We start from the raw sequence: 19,488 nt of genomic DNA on the forward strand, positions 1-19,488 counted from the left end.
TAAATGAAGTTATGATTACAATTTGTTTGCTCATAATATAATGTACATTCAAAGGAAAAAAACACTGAGTCGTTCAAGCATCTTTACCTTGTGGTTTTTTGGAATCACCATTTTGTTGATTACCATTACGCTTTCCACCACGAGAAGCAGTATTACCATCACCACGAGTAGACTTACCGCCTCTACCCCTGTTGTTACCTCTACCTCTATTACTTGATCCTTGAACTTTTTTCTTTTCATTAGATTCGGTCTTGCTATCTTGTTGTTGTGGTTGAAATTGTGCAGGTGGTTGAGGCTGTTGAAATTGTGGTGGAAATGGAACTTGGTTTGGGGGGAAACCTGGTGGGACTGGGCCACCTGGTGGAGGATAAACTGGGAAAAACTGTGGTGGGAACCCTGGTGGAATTTGTTGACCAAATTGAGGAATGAATTGTGGTGGAAATTGGCCTGGAGGTGGTGCCGGTGGGAAACCTTGTAACTGGTTCAAAATAGATGCTTGAATATGTTTTGAGCTGTAAGCATTTAATGAAGCATTTGTAGCTTCCTCGCTAGTGGTCTCTTCTTCTTTGCCATTTGCTTTATCTTTATTCTCATCTTTCTTACCTTTCAATAAGGATAACAATTCATGCTCTTTCTTAGTTTTTGGTTTTGTATCCACTTTGGCTTTTGCGGTGTCACCTTTATTCTTTGGCGTTTCACCCTTGGTTGATTTCGCAGCTTCAGGAGCTGCAACAGGTGCTCTTGGTTTGACAGGTTTTCCATTTGCTTGCTTAGAAGTTTTGGATGAATCTTTCTTACCAGCGGATGCCTTAGAGTGATAGATAAATTGCTTGTAGCTCAAATTCAACACCAATGAAGAATCAACGTTCAATGCACGATTGGTTCTTAATCTTCCATCAAATTTATTACCACCCATCAAAGGTTTATCGAAAAGAACTTGTAAAGTGACAGATGAACCAAGACTATTATAAGCAATAACAGTACCTTTTGAAAATAGTGGGACTTTACCAGAATCATGAATATAGACAACACGATCTCCTAATTTGAATGATTGAGATTTCAACTTGTTGAATGAGACAGTTGGGTCTAACACCGCATCTCTTGGAACACCACCCAATTTTTTGGACTCTTCTTTGTCAGCTTGAACAGCGTAAATCTCAATTTGATCCTCAATCTCCTTGATACTCTTTCTGGATAAGGAATCTGACTCAAGAGACACCTTGATAAAATCTGACTTGACCTCTTTCAACCAATCTGTAATTCTCTTCAAGTTTTGTTCAATTGTCTTACTATCTGCTTTAGGCCAAATGCTATTAACTGATGGAACTTGTCTGGAGTTACCTGTTGGTCTTGCAAGAGCATTGAAAAAATCAGGAAACAATTTTCTGTATTGTTGAATCAAGTTGATGGCAAGAATACTGTATTCCCATGTTCTTTCTCCCTTCTTGGTATATCCCAAAACTTTCTCCCTTCTAGAGTCAAATTTCAAATCCAATCCAACGTAAACACGTTGACCTTTTTCATTTTCAATAATGAATGAAGAAGTTATTTTGGATAAAAATAATGGCTGTAAATGAAGATTTCTTGCAACTTCAAATGATGGAAAATACTTGAAGTCTCTATGCTCAGCAGAAGCTTTGATTGCACCAATAGTAGGTTCCGCCTTCATGGATTTCTTGATAACTGAAATGTTCAAACGTGAGGTTGATAAATAACCAGTAACTGTTGCTTCACCACCATATGCATAGTCACCTAAGAAAATAACTTTGGAACCAACAGGGAACTCTTCATTGATTGGGAGAGGTGGTTTCTCAGCGAATCTTTCGTCCTTATGTTTAACTTCATCAACAACCAACTGCAATGGATAAATTTCATCTTCCTTAGAATAGTCTTTAATATAGGCACCAGCAGAATTACGTTTCAAACCTGAAACTGGAACCACTTTAACAAGTGCACGGATATTTTTCAAGTGTATACCTTTAGTGGTTGTATAGTTCTTGAACATGTTGTCCCTTGTAGCTTTAAATTGTTTTGAATCATCCGGATCCATAGATCTAGATGCCACCTTTGAACCCTTATCAGTTTTTGACAAATAATACTCTGTTGAACCGTCTTGGATTGAAATTATTTTTGATTCTCTCAAATAAGGGTATCTGGTATAAACAACTTTTCCAATAAATCTTTTGGCAAATTGATCAACTAACAAACCTTCATGTGTGTCTTCTGGGGTCAAAATCATAGAAACTGATCTAGAAGGTTGGTTGAAAATATACAAACCAGCAGCTTTCAATTCACTTTGGAATGGGATTGATTTCAAAGTTGGGAAACCAGCTAAAGCATTTTCACCTAACAAAGCACCTTCACAAAGACCGGTGACATAATTAGCTGGATCAACAGCTGGAAGGTGATAAGCTCTTTCATAACATCTATTTGACTCTATGTCACTAAAGACACCAGTTAGCGGCGACTTGTAAACCTCGTTGATCTGTGGGTTAAATGTGAATAAAATATCTGATCCAAATGAATTTCTTTGCTTTTCCTCTAGAGTTAAATCAAGGTTGTGTGAGCTCATTGCTTCTTTCAATCTAGCAGGGTCCACAAAGGCCAATTTAACAACAGCCTCCCATTCAGCAGTTTTACCATTCATATCAGTTTCAACATCACTTGGGTAGAAGTCAATAATAGGAGAATTTGGTTCAGTCATCAAAGGTCTGTAAGTTGCTGGAACAAGTTGTCTAGATCTTGCTGGTAAGACAGCCATTAACTGCTCGAACGGTTTGAATGGTTCACCCTTTTCAAGATTGATCAAGACTCCTAAACCTTTTTTGATATCTGAAATTCTTGGAGCATAGTGATACTTGTAGTACCAAGGCCAAGATTGAACACCTCTATAATAATAGAATAAAACCCATTGTAAACCTTCAATATAATTTTCAGTCATGGCCTTTAAACTTTCCTCGTCATGAATACTAAAGTTCAATTTATCTTTGTAATAATTATCTTTCCAATGTTCAAACTTTTCGTTGTAAAGGGTTTTTCTTTCTTCAGCAACTTCTTCACCTTCAGCATCCAAAATGATTGCAGCTTCGTACTTCTTAATGGAACGACGCAACTCATTGAGTCTTTCGGTAAATTCTTCATCAGTTTCATTTGGATCAATACCATCAACATCGATTTTAGCAGTATATGTGTTTTTGGATTTTGAGTGAACAACAATTAAACCTGTATCGAATGCGAATTTTCTGAGAAAATCCAAGTTATTTTCAGCAATATCAGCTGGAAGTTCAAGGGTTGGAATTTTTTCATCATCGAGTTCTGAAGAAGGTCTAGCAGATGTGACTTTCAATAACCATGGCTTGATCATTCCAACAAGTTTTTTTTGTTGCTTCAAAATCATAATTTTACCTTGTCTTTGTCTTTTCTTTTCACCGGAAATTGAGATGTTTTCAAGCTGTTTGTTAAACCATTCCAAATCAACTTCAACCTGTTCGAAATTTTCCAATTCAAATTTAGACAAAATATCTAACCAAACTCCAAGTCTTTGTAGATTTATTTTACCATACTCATTAATGTAACCATCCAATCCTCTTAAGGCTTCTTTGAAAGTTTCGATCAACAATGGGAAGGCACCTTTATTCAAATGCAAATCTGGTAAATTTGGCAAGAAATCATTACCAATGACGTACATGATCAAAATAAAATCATCCAAAACTCTTTCAAAATCATATTCAAATTGAACTGTTTCCTTCAAATCCTGAAATTCCAACTCCAAATACTCTCTAACTAGACTTAAATGCAATAAGAAAAATCTTTGATCTTCAACAGTTTTAGGTTGTGTTGGTCTTCTACCAAAAGTGACTTCTTCTCTTAGCAATGCAAAATGAGGTTCATGACTTACTAGACCCAACATAATTAAATCAGCATCTAAACCATAGATACAGTGACGTAAGTTAGGGTTGTAATCTTTTTGAGCCTTTTTAGTTCTGATAAATTCCATGATTTTATGTTCACCTTCCCCAGGAACTTCATGACCTGAAAGGATAATTTGAACATCTTGCCATCTTGAATCTGTTGAAACTTTCTTATGGATAAAGTATTTCAAATATCTTGTTAATTTAGCCATAAATTCAGTACCAGGTGTGATAGAATTTGAATCAAATGGTTCCTCTTTAGGTATTTCTAAACCTTCTTTAATAGCTTTTTCTAAATTCTTTTCTGCATCAACAGCAGTTCTGAATCTTCTAGCTCTTTGTTGATTCATTTTGGCTCTTGGAGCAACACCATCAATGGCCATATAAAACACTTCTTTTGGTTTGATAGTATCAAACAAATGGTCTATGTAAGCAAATATAGCACTGAACACTTCTTCCTCTGTTAATCTTTTGGTGACATCAGCATCTTTTGGACGTGTACATGTATGGAGAATTGAGTTCATATCTAGATAAAGGTTATCAAATTCTGGAATTTGATTCCCATCAATCAATTGAGAAATCAACGGCCATCTTTCAGAGATGAATCTAAAGAATTTTGGAATACCCATGATGATGACTTTAAATGATACGATAAAATGTTGTTGTACTTTGTTGTGGGCGGTTTCTCTTTTGCTGTTTTTTTCTTGTTGTATGTAACGAGTCCCCAAGAGTTCAACCTTTTGAAACTAAGGGTCTAAAATAAAGTAGCAGTGTGATTACTAGCTTTCAAGTAGATACAATCTGTCAAGTTGTTATCAATTGTTTGCAATGTGCTGTTGTTACGTGCTTTTTTGTATGGAGTTGATCTGTCTCGATTTTGTTTTTCGACGTTCAGTAGAAAACTGAAGCGGTACTCATTTTACACTACATGGACCGGGAATTACGCGTCTTACCTTAACTATTGCAAAACTGTTTATATAAATATTTGAGGTTTTGAGAATGTATTTCTAAAGATTTCGTTGTCTTTTAGACTTGGATCAATCTCATCCTCAAAATATTTGACAAATTTGAAAATATCAGAGCATGAGGCTGAATTAGATAGCCTCAATAATGATGAAAATTGATCGTATTCATCACTATTTCTGTATGAATCTGGCAAAAGCGACTTAGATTTTGGGGGAAGAACAAGAGCTAAATGATGAAGAGGAAGAATAGGTGACCCCTTTTCAAATTCTATATCTGAGTTTTTCAATCCTCTTTTTAAATCTGATAAATACGGTGAAACAGTATTGGCATTTATCCAATTCCAACTGGGACAATCATCAAGATAGTAGAGCAAAAGCCATTGAATTCCTCTAATGTAGTCCTTGCATAACGTTCGGGTTCCCACTTTTGTTAATTTTTGCCTCGAGTAAGTCTTGAGTTTGCTTTCTTCAAAATACTCTGCTTCGGCTTTTTGAACAGAATCCTTTATCGTACTCTTACGATCCTTCAATGATAAGCTTGCAAGCTGTAACTCCAAGATCTTAGCATCCAGTACACTTCTTTTGATTGGATTCTCCAACCTGAATCTTTCCATGTCAAATTTTTCAAATTTATGGAAAAGCTTTGCAATGTGATCATGATTAATGGTCCCATCCATGTCCACAATATTCAAGCCCACCTCCATATGAAATTCTCTGAGTAGCTCCAAAAGTTTGTTTATCGTTGATGATTCAACGGATAGCCCCATTGGAATAGGTAAAAAATCATTCCCAATAATTGATAGAACCAATAACAGATCCAAAAAGATAAGGTCAGTGCCTACTTTTTTTTGAATTTCCAATGAATAATTTTGAAGAAGATGGGATCTCAAGACATCCATATAAAGCACCTCAAACTTCTTCTCAATTTTCGAGATATTCGACTCCCTGATCAAAGTGACATCAGTGTTTTGTAATGAAAGACAAAGCACGATCAAGTCAGCATCCGTCCCATAAATAAATGTTTTGAAAGATTGGTTTTCTGAATGTTTTCTCAAATGTTTGATAATCTTGTGTTCACCTTCCCCTGGAACTAGGGAATCTGACAGTATAACTTTTATACCTTTTTGGTTAGGGATAATTGTTTCTTTGATAAACTTGGTTAAGTGGTTTGACACATTTTGCATCACTTCAGAGCCTGGTGTCAGTACGTTTGAATCAATCACTTGTTGCGTATTTATCCTTGAACGTCTTCTTTGGGCTTGTCCTTTCAATTTAGCCAATGGTGGAACACCGTCAAAGGCGAGATACAATAACTGTTCAGGTTTAATCGTGTTAACCAACAATTGAATGTAATTTTCAGTTTTGACATGAAATTCTTGTAATGATGAAGAATCAGCTAGACAGATGAACAACACGGTGTTCATGTCAACGTAGAGTGTGTGACATTTTGGATCAGCTGGAGCATTTTCAATGACATCTGGCCATTGGTGTCTTAGTATGGAGTAGAACTTGGGGATTGCCATTCGAAAATAGTTTGAGATAAGTTTGAAGGTATTTGGTTATTATGATGTCTCCCAAATTTGTTCTATAGACACTCGTGCTGAGTATTACACAGATATGGACAGACAATTACGCATCCCTTTCCCACTAGAGAAAATCTCGAGATCAAGGGCAAAAAAAAATGTAAACAAAAAATTTCAAAGTACACATCGAGATCCTGGAACAACAACAATCAATACACCAAACGTTCTTATCCAATTGATCTACTAAATAGTCAAAATGTTTGGTTCAAATTCAGGCACAAGTGGGTTTGGAAGATCAGCGTCCGCTACTGGTCTTTTTGGCGGTGGTGCCCCAGCTAATACAGGTTTTGGAAGCTCATCAACTAACACTGGAAACACAGGTGGTGGTGGATTGTTTGGTGCTGCTAAACCAGCAGCTACTTCTGGTGGTGGTCTTTTTGGATCTTCATCAAATACTAGCAGTGGAAGTGGTGGATTATTTGGAAGTGGTAATAACCAATCAAATACAAACCCTGGTTCTGGCTCTGGTGGTCTTTTTGGAAACACCAACAATACATCAAACACAACAGGGGGAGGATTATTTGGAAACAATACATCTAATACAGGTACAGGTTTTGGACTAGGTAATAATACATCAACAACTGGTGGTGGTGCTTTTGGTAACACCAATAACCAATCTACAACAAACAGCAATGCTGGTGGTTTATTTGGATCAAATAATACTCAAGCACCAGCTGCTTCATCTGGTGGTTTATTTGGAAACACATCCAATACTACAAGCACAAATAATGGTGGTGGTGGCTTATTTGGTGCCAACAATTCTACCAACAAACCAGCAGCTGGTGGATTATTTGGAAATACAGGGGCTTCAACAGGATTTGGAGCTAATAATCCAGCCACCTCAAACACAACGACTGGTGGTGGTCTTTTCGGTAGTAAACCAGCTGCTACAACTACTACTGGTGGTGGACTATTTGGTAGTAATAACAATGCTGCCACTTCAGGGGCTCAAAGTGGAGGATTATTTGGTAATAACAATAGCACTAACAATAACACAACTGGCGGTGGGCTTTTTGGAAGCAAACCTGCTGCTCCAAGTGGTGGATTATTTGGCAATAATAATACTGCAAATACTACTGCTAACACAACTGGTGGCTTATTCGGTTCCAATAACACTACAACGAACACTGGGTCATCATTGTTTGGTGGTTCTCAACCATTGCAACAGCAGCAGCAGCAACAACAACAACAATTACCTCAAATTACACCATTAACCACCGTTGGTGACCTCCCAGAGCAATTCAGAAGAGAAATTGAACAATTAGACCAGTACATTCAAAGTCAAGTGCAAATAAGTGAACAATTAAAAGCAGAGCAAGATGAACATACAGAAGTCATTGATAGTATACCTAGAGATATTGAATTTTTACAGAATAGATATTCATCAACTAATCAAGCCTTGGATAATGATTTGGCAACCTTACAAGACATAAGGGCATCTACAGATGAAGCTTTGCATGATTCTGAAAACTTTTTCCAAATTTTACAAAGATTGCTAGCAGCTGGTAGCAAAATATCATCCATTGAATTGGATGTCTATTTTAACAAAAAGGTGGAATTTTATAAAAGTAAGCTTGAAGAATACACCAGAGTACTAGGTGAAATTGATGCTGCAGTTGAAGGTATTGAAAAATACTCTATTAGTGATTTGGGAGGTATAGATTTGATTATCAGCACTCTACACGAGGAATTCAACCTGTTCATGGAAGTTGCCAACACTGTCGCTGACATACACCAAAAAGTCAAGACTCTAAGTGAACGCTCAACAGGGAAGATATAATAGATTTTAATGCAATTGTATAATAAGCAAAATTTGTTAGTTAAGCCGTGTAACTTCCAATATCCGGGGGCTCTTAGTTCCGGCCAAATGCAAAGCGATTAGAAAATTTAGAGGGAACTTATCTTTTGTAACCTTCAAAATAATTGTTTGATCACACAATTACTTGAGAAAAGAAGCAGTTTTTTGGTGTATTCCTTTATTTGCAGAGGATTTAGTATCAGATTACATTTCAAGTTTATCGAGTTTAAAAAATCAATTTCGAAGCGTTCAGTTCAAAAGCTATAGTTTTTGGTGGCACACAAGGGATTGCAAATTAGACAAAGGAGACAGAAATCGGTTCCACTTTAAGCAAACTTCAAAAGCCGACCGCCACCAGCTAAGTTATTGATTAGATAATTAACCAGCTACTGCTAATAATATTGTTGTTCAAAGTTATTGGTATTTATCTTGAAGATTACGGTAGCTGCTAAATTGTGGTTGTTCTATTTGTGGAGTAAGGAAAAGCTGTCAAAAAAAGATGGGTTCAAAATCAAAGAATATGTCCAACAACAACAATAATAAACCAAAAGTCAAAGATCAATCTGGTGATAGTGGAGCAAAGATGTACAGTGAAAGTGATGTGACCACTCCTCAAACTTCAGACTTATCAGATTCTGCATTCAACTATGATGTTGAACGCAATTGGTCAGTGATCTTCACGGATGACAACTATTCAACAGATCATGATATTAGATCAAATTATTCTTCTTCTTCGGAAGCAAGTGAAATGGATCCTTCACACAGTGTAATTTCTGAAACTGAATCAGAAGGTGGTGTTTTACAATCTAGCACCCCTTCAAATAAAAGAAGAGATACGGCTTCAACCCTGAAAGCAGTTCAGGAAGAAGCTGCTGCTGACTCAGTGTCAACTTTGAAAGAAGGGCCTATTCCTATTGATGGTTCATTCAGCTTTCCTGATCCAATCAAAAATGATGTTAAGAAGGAGGACGAGGCTATTGAGAAGCACAAAGTCAATATGGGCGAGAATTCAAAGGAAAAACCAGATGGATCAAGTTTTCAGAGCTTTGTTGATTCTCACATGCACCATCTTTCATATGGTATAATTGTTTTGGTATCTCTTGATATTTTGGTGCAGGTTTTGAATGGGTCGTCAATTCTAGGTGGATTAAGAGGTTCCTTGTCTGACTATAGCCGTAAACCTTATGAAGAAGGCTTGAATACTCTGACCATAATTAGATATTCAACAAAAACTGAGACTCATTATCTACCAGGACAAACAATCACTGTGGAAAACACTGTTCCATATGAAACTGTGATTCCAAAAGAAGAATATCAACATCATGATCAGTTAGTTGGTCGATTGAGTTCGTGGGAACTGACTAGTGAGCTTTTTCAAAATTTCAGAGAGGATACTGGGGAGGCTTATGTTTCAATGTCGATGAAAGCAGCAAACTTGTGGGAGCGGGCCTCAAAAAATGCTTATAACATTGCACGTCAAATTAAAGCTTATAATTATTCAGAATCTGCTAGCGCTTTGAGGGATAAATCAAATCAACTGGTTGATAAAACCCCTGGTGCCTTGGAAGAGTTTAAAGATAAGTTGATATCTTTCACTAGAAAGATTCAAGATGACCAATCTGTACAGGCTACAATCCATTCTTTCAACAATAAGCTCAGCTCGTTTCAAAACTTTTCAAAACGCACATTTGATAATTTAAATTCGGGTGGTTATTTTGATTACTTTAAGGAAGATAAATTGGAACAAATGTCACATTATCTCAATGAATCAAAGAATTTCATCTTTCGCACTGGAAGTGTGACCTTGTCACTTTTTAAGACAACTTATGCTGACTTTACTAAGAACGGTCCATTAGATGATCTTCAAGAATCATTTCATGTTGGTTATGATTATTTGAAAGCTAGATTCAATTTGTCCAGTGGTGCAGCTAATGGGCTTTTATCTAAGTATTTACATGATGCCAATGGCTCCGTTAATGTCTTGAAAGATAAAGGGTTCAAACTTTGGGATAGTGTTGACGGCGAGAGGAAGAAAAATACACTCAAAACTTCTTTGGAGAAGGCTAGTAAAAATAGCAAAGAACGCTGGGATCAATTTAAACAATCATATTTGGACTTGGACGATCAAGAGCTAGGAGAGAGAGCTAATAAACTATCAAACTTTTTCAGCTCATCTCAAAAGAAAATTGCTAAGAAGTTGTCTCACAACGGTGATTCTAAAAGTAAAAAGTGTGGTGTCTGGAAACATTGTTTTGCAGGTTTATGATTTGCAGGATGCTTATGTTACTCGGGATTAATGGTTAAATTACGGGAAATGGTTGGTGGTATTAGGTATTATTGGTGTTGCTCACAATATGGTTTTTCTTTTTATGTTAATGGTTTGTCTTTTATTTTTTTTTCAATAGTATAATAGTATTACTTCAAGATGAAAGGATCAATATCATCTTGATTTATATTTCTTTTTTTATATCTATTTTTTTTTGTCTTTGACTATCTGGATATTTGGTTATACAAGGATATTTTATGGTAATCTCCAATACAAGTATATAGTGTAATGTTTTTATTTTGTGAATTAAAGTGCGATGAGCTACCTGTAATTTTTACCAATTTCATATATTTACATGTCATCATTAAATAATAAGTCCTATGAACAATAATTAAACTCATTACATCATTCCTTCTGTATTGGGGACTTGACCTCTTTATTTTCATCTTCTGGTAAGCCCAAGTTTTTCCAATCATCTCTCTCCATAAGCTGGTTATCCATTCTGCATCCCAGATATTGTTTAGCCAATAGACGACAATTTGGGGCATTATTACCTTTGACTAGCTTGAGACATTGTAAATATTGAGCCATTATTTCTGAACATTCATGATCATGATCTAGAGGAAATGAACCACGCTCTGGTGGTGTTGGAGAGTAACTTGAGTATGAGTTTCCTGAAAATATGGTTAGTGTAGTTCCACGGTAGCAGTCTCCAGCTTATACGCACCTGGATTTCCTGTGGACATGGTGTAAACGGCTTGATATTAACGAATATCTATGGTTAATGTTAGTAAGGCCATTTCCAAAGTTTTCACTTAAATATCGCGAAACTGGTCGTGCACGCTACAAAAAATTTACCATCTCAAAAATTATTTTCTAAAGCCTATAAAAACCAAAAAAACCAAATAATTAAACCAAAAACTAATATTTAAACCAATTTAAACTATTTTACCCAAAAATATATGAAAATATGAAAGCTGTTGGCATTACTACAACCTGGAAAACAGACAAAGCACACATATAAAACCATATAAAAAAATCCCAAAAAAATATCACCAGCAAAAAAATCTCTATCAGAGTTGTTTAAAGAAAAAAGAATAAACTGATAGATGATTGTGACTTGAATTCAAATTGTCACTTGGATATAGAAACAAACCACTAAACAATGGCATGAACTTGAAATGAAAAAAATAAATATAAAACGAACGATATGATCAAACAAAACAAATTTATAAATTCCCAAACAAACAACAACATTATATCATTTTCCCACCAAAACTATTATCATTATTCATCAACCCACTTGTTGCTTCATCAATTGTTCCAAAATCCCACCAAGGATGATTCATTGCATCAATAGCAGAAATTCTTTGATTTGGATCAAATTTCAACAAATTTTTAACTAAATCAATAAAATAAAACCAAAATTGAAAAGTTTCAAAATTTAAAGATTTATTTTTTGAATGATTTTTATCCCAATTTTTTTGTAAAGAATCATTCATATTTATATGAATTTTAATTTTTAATTTTGAACAAATTAAATCATCCAATTTTTTAATGGTTTTAACAAAATTTATTGATTTTTCTTGAGTTTCATTATTTGGATAATTTAACAAATATTGATGATAATGATAATTATTTTTTTTAAAATAATTTAAAATTTCTTTATTTTTGATTTTTTTAATCATTGAATTTGGAATTTTACAATTTAAAACTTTTTCCATTATTGCTAAATGTTCCAAATTTTCATGAGTTTTGAATAAAGCTTCACCAGTTACCAATTCAACCAAAATACAACCTAATGACCATAAATCACAAGGATAAGACCAACCAGTTCCAAGAACAATTTCAGGTGCTCTATAATGTCTTGTTGAAACTAATTCACTATGATATTCATCATTGAAGATTGCACTTCCAAAATCAATAACATTAATTAATGGATTTTTCAAAACTTTATTCTTTTTGAATTTGGCAAAATCTGAACTTGTCAACAATATATTTTCAGGTTTTAAATCAGTATGAATCAATTTTAAATCATGTAAAAATGCAACAGATCTAATCAATTGTCTTGTTATTGCTTGAATTTGAGAACCTGGGAAAGGTTTAAATTTATTATTTTGCAAAAATTCATAAAGACTTATATCCAATAAATCAGTAATGATACAAATATGATTTTCATAATCTAAAACTTCTCTAAGATGGATACAATTGTTTAAATTTTCAGGATCAGCATTTTTCAAAGTTGTCAAGATTCTTAATTCAATTTTAGAAGCTTCTCTATATTTTGGAATTGCTCTAATGATTTTAATAGCCACTGTTTCATTTGAATTTAAATCTAATGCTTTGATAACTTTCCCAAAAGTACCTTGACCCAAAATACTCAATATTTTGAAACGTCCGTTAGCAAAGTATTGACCAGGTTCAGCAATATAATAACCATCATCATCAGTTACTTTGATTTTATTTGTGTTTGTGGATATTGGAGATAAAGGTGAAGTTGTTGATGAATGATTATAAGTTGTTGATGAATTGAAATTTGTATAATTAAAAGTTGATGAAGCAGCTGAAGAATTTGATGATGAAGAAGAAGGAGCAGAATTCCCATTAGCTAAAACAATGTTTGGTTTAATTTCACCAATTTTGATCAATTCAGAAACTCTTCTATAAGAAATTTGTGATAAGGGTAATTGAGGTAATGAATTTGTCCTTCTTTTCTTTACACCAACATGAATACCAATGTTATTTGAAGCATCATCAATTAAAACTTCACCATTTTCAAAAGGGTTGTGAACTCTATCAGTGTTGAGGTTTTCATTTTTCAACAATCTAGCTAAATATTGACCATCATCTTCTTCTTCCATATTTTGTTCATCATCATCAACATCTTGATCTTGCAAATCTAAAGATCTAGTTCCATCATTATAATTATAATCAAAGTTGTTATTACCAGTGTTATAATTTGCACTCTCTGTGTAATTAGGAGGAAGTTGATTTTCTTTCAATATAACTATTGATTCATTATCATCATTATCATAAATGTTGTGTCCATTAACAGCAATTCCTGAAGTGTTTTCATCAGCATCATCATCAATATCGTTAAATTCATAATTTTCATCATCAGAATCCAAAATAATGACACTTGAATTATCTTTATTCACATTAAAAGTATTGTCATCGTGTATATTTGAATCATTGTTGTTGTTATTTGTTGTTGTGTTAAACTTCTTTTTTAACAAATTATTCCAATCACTAAAGGAAGATCTTGGTCTTTTCCTGGTTCCTGGCTCCATCAAGGACATTATATCAAGACTTTTTCTTTCTCTATTGATATCTTTCTCTCTTTGAATAAACCAATACAAACAAGGGGGGTGTTGTTTAGTTATAGCCTTCCACTTGTCAAGGGGGATTCAGTGTGGTGTTTTCAGATTGTATGGAAATGGCTCAGCGTTTCGCAGACTAACAGCAGTGAATTCTCCAGGAGGTTATGGGCTTGTGATATCTGTAGATCTAGTGTTGAAAAGTTGGTTAAATTGACGTTGTTCCATCGAATGGAATCCACCATTTCATGATAAAATGTTTATTTCTCAGAATTCGCCCTCATGAAGGCCAAAAAAAAAAAAAAAAAAAAACCAATCGTGGGCACATGATTTTTATGGAGAAGTTGCTACGCTGGAAAGCCAGGACATTCTGGAAACCGGTACAGAAGACTACCTTTATACTATACAAGTAGATTCTACTAAGAAAGAGCATCACAACGATACCAATATCGACCTATTCTTCACCATCTTTTCTCTCTACCTTTCCCTCATTTCAAAATTTAACAAGTCACTTTTTTTTTGTTGCTGGCCACCTTTTTTTTTGGTGATTGTTGCCCTGGTGAGGAATATCGCCCAATTAGGAAATGGACACGAGCGCTGGTGTACAGATTACATCATATAAGCTAAAGCTGAATATTCAATTTATACAAAAGCACTTCTATATACAGGAATTGTGGATGGGATGGAGCTCATTTCTCTGTAGCAAGGTATAATAGTACCCTAGCATAGTTTCTGTGCAAGCTTTGAACCCAGTTTGGAATCAATTTCCCATCTCTTTTATCATTATATTCATGTGTTGTGGAAAACCATACATCAAATTCATCTGGATTCGATTGTGATTTTTTAATCAAGATCTCATGTAACCCACCATTCATCATTCTCCAAGGATACCCATATGATGATAAAGTTTCAAAAAATGGTACAATTCCTGAATTGGAACTCCAATGCCATTCCAAAATTGTTGATTTTGAATTCTTTGAATCAAATGTTTTCAACACTTGAGATTGTAATGGTGCAGTTTTACTTTCATTTGACACTAAATTGGAAATACCTGGTGTAGATAGAAATTTCAAGTTCAATTGATCTAATGATTCACTTTTAACAGTTGTCTTGTATATATCTGAGTAAGCAAAGTATTGTTTTGAAGTTTTTGGTTTCATAAATTGTTTCAATTTTGAATCTGATGGTAATTGAGACAATGGAATATCTGGATATTTAGCTGATAGTTTTTGGTCTACATAATAGTAGCCAACAAAAGGCGATGCAATTATAACAAAAGTACGTAGTTTCATATTCAATAACTTTCACAAGTGTCAATTCTCTTTGAATCAAGTACAAAACACCTTTTACTTGAACTTCTTTCAACTCAGTGAAAAAAAATAATTTTGCAAAACACATTCGCGGCCAGTTCGCGCGCGTCACGTGACACGGCTCGAAAAGACCGGTTATTTTCCTTTTTTGTTTTTCATCGCCACAGCAGCCACACCCAGACACATAGGAAAGTTTTTTAGTGTTTTGTAAATTTGTTTACACAGTTTCAACAACGGTGCCTTTTGGATGGTGGTTGTATAAATAAAAAGCTTTTAGCTGTTCTACCGTGTCTTGGTGTTGCTCAAATACTTTCAAACTAATCCCAGAAATGTCACAAATACTTAGCCCTAGCTTGGGTTTATCAAGTGTGGTTGAGCCTATAAATCAACAACAACACTCCAGTAATATAGGGGTTTCACATGGTCAAGCTGATCTCAACACAGTTGAATCTAATGAAAATGAAGACGATAACAATGAAGAAAATGGAGAAACAAAGTTCAACTGCCCACATTGTGATCATAAATTTACAAGAAAGCATAACTTAAAATCACATTTATTGATTCATACAAAGGAAAAACCATTTAGTTGTTCCATTTGTTCATCAAAATTCAGAAGATTACACGATTTGAAAAGACATGAAAAATTACATACTGGTGAGAAACCATATCAATGTAAAAATTGTGGTCGTAAATTTGCTCGTTGTGATGCTTTAGTTCGTCATAACAACAGTCAAAGTGGGTGTACTTTATTAGTTGATGATGCTATTTTGAAAAGTCGGTTAGCTGAAGATACCAATACACCGCAACATCGCTCAAGAGCTTCATCAATATCAAGTCAAGTGTCATCAGCAAATCTAAGTGCTGAAAAACAACAAGCTCATGAAATTAATCAATGGAGATTAAACAATCAATTACCTTCAATAAATAGATTAACACCACTAATTAACCCAATAGCTGAAGAAGAATCACATACTCAATCTGAGAAAACGAATACAACAGCTATCAATGATGATGAATTAAGAAAAAACAATCATGATTTGTTACCATATGTTAGATTATTAGAATCTAGAGTGGCTAGTCTTGAGACAAAATTATCAGCTACAGAGACAAAATTGGCACAGTTGACTTATACAGTGCACAACGGTGCTAGTTTACATCAACAACAAAAGAGTTTCAACGCTGGTCATAATGAATAAAGGTTTTTTAATGAGATAAATATATACGTTTTATGGGAATATTGAATCAAAATTGTAGACAATATCTTTCAATAAACTTTCTCAATACTACCATCTTCAACATGATAAACATAACCAGTAATTGGCACATCTAGAATCAATGGATGCTTTTTCAAGAATTCCAAATCATCAATAACACTTTTCTTTAAATCATCAAATGGTAAAAAACTCCAATGATCAACTAATTCACCAGTTTCTTTAACCAATTGATTTCTTAAATCATCGTCTTTAAATGTCAACATTCCACAATCAGTATGGTGAATAAGTACAATTTCTCTAGTTCCTAATAGTCTTTGAGAAATTATTAAAGATCTAAGACCATCAATTGAACGACCTCCTGCGTTTCTGATAACATGAGCTTCACCAATTTCAATACCCAATACTTTAGCCGGATCTAATCTTGCATCCATACAAGTTAAAACAGCAACTTTTTTAGAAGGTGGTAATGGTAATGAGCCTTGAGTAAATGATTTAGTGAATTCTTTATTATTAATTTCAAATTGAGACGCGTTTGACATTGTGTTTCTTTATGGATATAGGTAAAATAATTTTAGCAATAATGAGAAAGAATTGTATACATTTTACAAGGTTGATGCGGAGCTATTTATACTTTGTAGACTAAATTATTATATATCTGATTATGCAGATCATATAATATTTTGATATTGAACGGTATAGAGTGATATTTCGTGATTTGAAGCCATAATTTTGATGGGTTATGGCGCCAAAACCTGAATTTGATTATAATTTGATATTGCGATGACCGATATCACGGCCACAAGCGCCGTTAATGCGAACTAAACAGCTTGGTAATGTTTATGTGTTAGGTAGAAATAGTATCTAAATATTATAGTTATTTGTAGATCAATATGATGGTATATTTTAGTATTTAATACAATTATAAATTTATAAAATGGCTATCGATTTTATTTATTGACTACGTCCTGTTAGAATTTTATAATTATACTATTTGCAAGGGTTGAATTAGCTAGAAGGAAAAAACAATGTAGGGACCAGGAAACCTACCTGGAACGATTCGGTATAATGACAGTATAAAGAATCTTATTTATTGAATCCTTCTTACACAATATAGCTAGAGTTATTGCTGTTCAAAATTTGTATTTTAGTGCTTCCGACCTCCGATTAATTAACAATCGCGAAACAAACAATATGTCAAATATAATTTGACCTTTTCCTACATCAACGCCTTTGAGAAAACTATTCAATGGATCTTCAAGAACCAAAAATGGTCTTTAATATTATCTGGTTGGTCTCTGGTCTCGCATCCAAAGTGGTCTATATCCTGTTAACTGCATATATGGGGACTGCAGACTGTGTCTTTGTCTTAAAAATTGAATGCTCATTCATGAACCAAAGCAGTTGAAACTTGTGATATGATAATTTGAAATGTAAACAGATCCATTGTTGATAAGAGAAGCCAGCTACCTCCAATAGCACTCAGCTATTGCTTCAGAAATTCACAAGCTCAGGTTTGGGAAAGCTCAAAAACTGAGCTAGAAATTTTTTAACTTTCACATTTAGCTTTAGTAGATGAAGCATCTACTGGTGGTGTCTGGTGTCTGGTGATTCGGTCTATTGGGAATTCTAAAGAGTTTGTGACTATGGTATAGAGTGTTATGATGCTGTTGCATAAGCTAAGAGTTTCGACAGCTATGCTACATTAACAGTGATGACAATGGTGTTTCGGAGTGTTGGGCACTATAAATGGTGGAATATTTTGGTAGCCAAACCACTTGGGAGAACCAAAACGAACACAGTTATTACTTTCTAGATAATCACAGATCTGGTTCATACGTTCATACACCCTAAAAGGTCATGTCTCATTGTTTCATGACTATCACGAAACAAGAAGTTGCAAATGTTGGCAATTTGATCATTCTTTGGTATGGTATTTTTACACAAAGTGTGCTATTAATGGGATGGGATGATGAGATCCTCAATTGACACTTAAAAAGCAAGCGGACTATCGTGTTGTCAATTACAGCTCGACGACCTGTCACTGATAAAATATCTCCTAACTCTACAGAGACCGAAGTCTCACTCCCTTGTATAATGATATATATAATATCTAATTATTCACTATTACATACATTTAAGTAATATCTGGTAATTGTACCTATATTATAACTTGACACATAGTAGCAGACGTCGCTCAAACATTTGCGTCATTACGAGCATTATATAGTCAATATTTAAACTTGGAAGTTTATATAAAAACTAGAGAATAAATGCATAGGATACAGGATTGTAAAACCGACTTGATCTACACAATACATATTTCGATTTCTGTCAGCTTGAGATAAGCTTGATGATAAGAAGTATAAATACCACAGGAGATCCCAATAGAACCAGTTTACACAATACAGAAGAACCATTCATAGGACATCAGGGTTACAACTTGACAGCCATTGATTCCCATTGCTACACATTAGTAGTACTATCCTTACTACAACTACAACTGACAGATTTCAGAAAGACGCTAAGCAATAATTTTCCAAGGAAACTCATTATGTACTTCAAAATTCATCCAGCCCATTGAAATCAATCCACTCACGACTACCATTTTAACGTCATTTAGGCCGCTTTTAAAAAAAGCACTAAATTCGCGCCTTCCTATGTGCTCTCTACGCACTCCTGGGATCATTTTAACACTATTTACACCTTCTAGTTGTTGTTCAACGTTGTTTTATGACCTAAAATCGAAATATTACATACATACATATTGCACCGGTACGGCCACGCTTTTCGCGAACTTTTTGGAAAATTCAAGATAAAAAGTGAAGTTTTTGGATTAGAATTAGCATCATTTTACAACTTGCAACGGAACTCAATGTCTCTCATATTGGCCAAACAAAAGCTGGAGGATTGAATAGGTCTACAGAACTACTTGTGTGGTAACAGGTGCAAATGTTAAAGGTCTATTGTTGATTTTGTGTTTATTGCAGTATGTATGGTGGATCAAAAATTTGTATGGGAAAATGGTCAATTCAGCACTTTTTGAAAAAAACACAGAAATTTTCCCAAAAGACCAATTGCCATGGAAAGTTGCCAAAACGATTTTTCGATTGCATTTTGATTTTTT

General features: G+C 34.4%; 8 protein-coding genes across 8 annotated transcripts; 3 read left to right on the plus strand and 5 right to left on the minus strand.

The window, feature by feature from the left end:
* Positions 1 to 4,884: 4,884 nt before the first annotated feature.
* On the minus strand, positions 4,885 to 6,399 carry XRN1 (chromatin-binding exonuclease XRN1; the record flags this gene model as incomplete). The annotated part of the gene is made up of 1 exon (XM_019183863.1): positions 4,885 to 6,399. One exon carries the CDS (start codon positions 6,397 to 6,399, stop codon positions 4,885 to 4,887), a length of 1,515 nt encoding a protein of 504 aa, XP_019037009.1.
* Positions 6,400 to 6,655: 256 nt separating this feature from the next.
* Positions 6,656 to 8,239, plus strand: NUP49 (FG-nucleoporin NUP49; the record flags this gene model as incomplete). The annotated part of the gene is made up of 1 exon (XM_019185180.1): positions 6,656 to 8,239. One exon carries the CDS (start codon positions 6,656 to 6,658, stop codon positions 8,237 to 8,239), a length of 1,584 nt encoding a protein of 527 aa, XP_019037010.1.
* Positions 8,240 to 8,756: 517 nt separating this feature from the next.
* Positions 8,757 to 10,523, plus strand: WICANDRAFT_65153 (uncharacterized protein; the record flags this gene model as incomplete). Its single annotated transcript, XM_019183864.1, has 1 exon — positions 8,757 to 10,523. The coding sequence occupies one exon, from the start codon at positions 8,757 to 8,759 to the stop codon at positions 10,521 to 10,523; it is 1,767 nt and encodes a 588-aa protein (XP_019037011.1).
* Positions 10,524 to 10,928: 405 nt separating this feature from the next.
* Positions 10,929 to 11,269, minus strand: COX19 (Cox19p; the record flags this gene model as incomplete). Its single annotated transcript, XM_019183865.1, has 2 exons — positions 10,929 to 11,197; positions 11,251 to 11,269. 2 exons carry the CDS (start codon positions 11,267 to 11,269, stop codon positions 10,929 to 10,931), a joined length of 288 nt encoding a protein of 95 aa, XP_019037012.1.
* Positions 11,270 to 11,779: 510 nt separating this feature from the next.
* KNS1 (serine/threonine protein kinase KNS1) lies at positions 11,780 to 13,813 on the minus strand (the record flags this gene model as incomplete). The annotated part of the gene is made up of 3 exons (XM_019182354.1): positions 11,780 to 12,975; positions 13,159 to 13,237; positions 13,406 to 13,813. 3 exons carry the CDS (start codon positions 13,811 to 13,813, stop codon positions 11,780 to 11,782), a joined length of 1,683 nt encoding a protein of 560 aa, XP_019037013.1.
* Positions 13,814 to 14,529: 716 nt separating this feature from the next.
* Positions 14,530 to 15,132, minus strand: WICANDRAFT_81137 (uncharacterized protein; the record flags this gene model as incomplete). Its single annotated transcript, XM_019185181.1, has 1 exon — positions 14,530 to 15,132. One exon carries the CDS (start codon positions 15,130 to 15,132, stop codon positions 14,530 to 14,532), a length of 603 nt encoding a protein of 200 aa, XP_019037014.1.
* A 247-nt stretch (positions 15,133 to 15,379) lies between these two features.
* Positions 15,380 to 16,380, plus strand: WICANDRAFT_97226 (C2H2-type zinc finger protein). The gene has a single exon (XM_019186576.1). It carries the CDS (start codon positions 15,480 to 15,482, stop codon positions 16,344 to 16,346), a length of 867 nt encoding a protein of 288 aa, XP_019037015.1. The 5' UTR covers positions 15,380 to 15,479; the 3' UTR covers positions 16,347 to 16,380.
* Positions 16,381 to 16,414: 34 nt separating this feature from the next.
* WICANDRAFT_85887 (beta-class carbonic anhydrase) lies at positions 16,415 to 16,903 on the minus strand (the record flags this gene model as incomplete). The annotated part of the gene is made up of 1 exon (XM_019185965.1): positions 16,415 to 16,903. One exon carries the CDS (start codon positions 16,901 to 16,903, stop codon positions 16,415 to 16,417), a length of 489 nt encoding a protein of 162 aa, XP_019037016.1.
* Positions 16,904 to 19,488: the final 2,585 nt, after the last annotated feature.

Source organism: Wickerhamomyces anomalus (genome assembly GCF_001661255.1).
Source record: "Wickerhamomyces anomalus NRRL Y-366-8 unplaced genomic scaffold WICANscaffold_6, whole genome shotgun sequence".
Lineage (NCBI taxonomy): Eukaryota > Fungi > Ascomycota > Saccharomycetes > Phaffomycetales > Wickerhamomycetaceae > Hansenula > Hansenula anomala.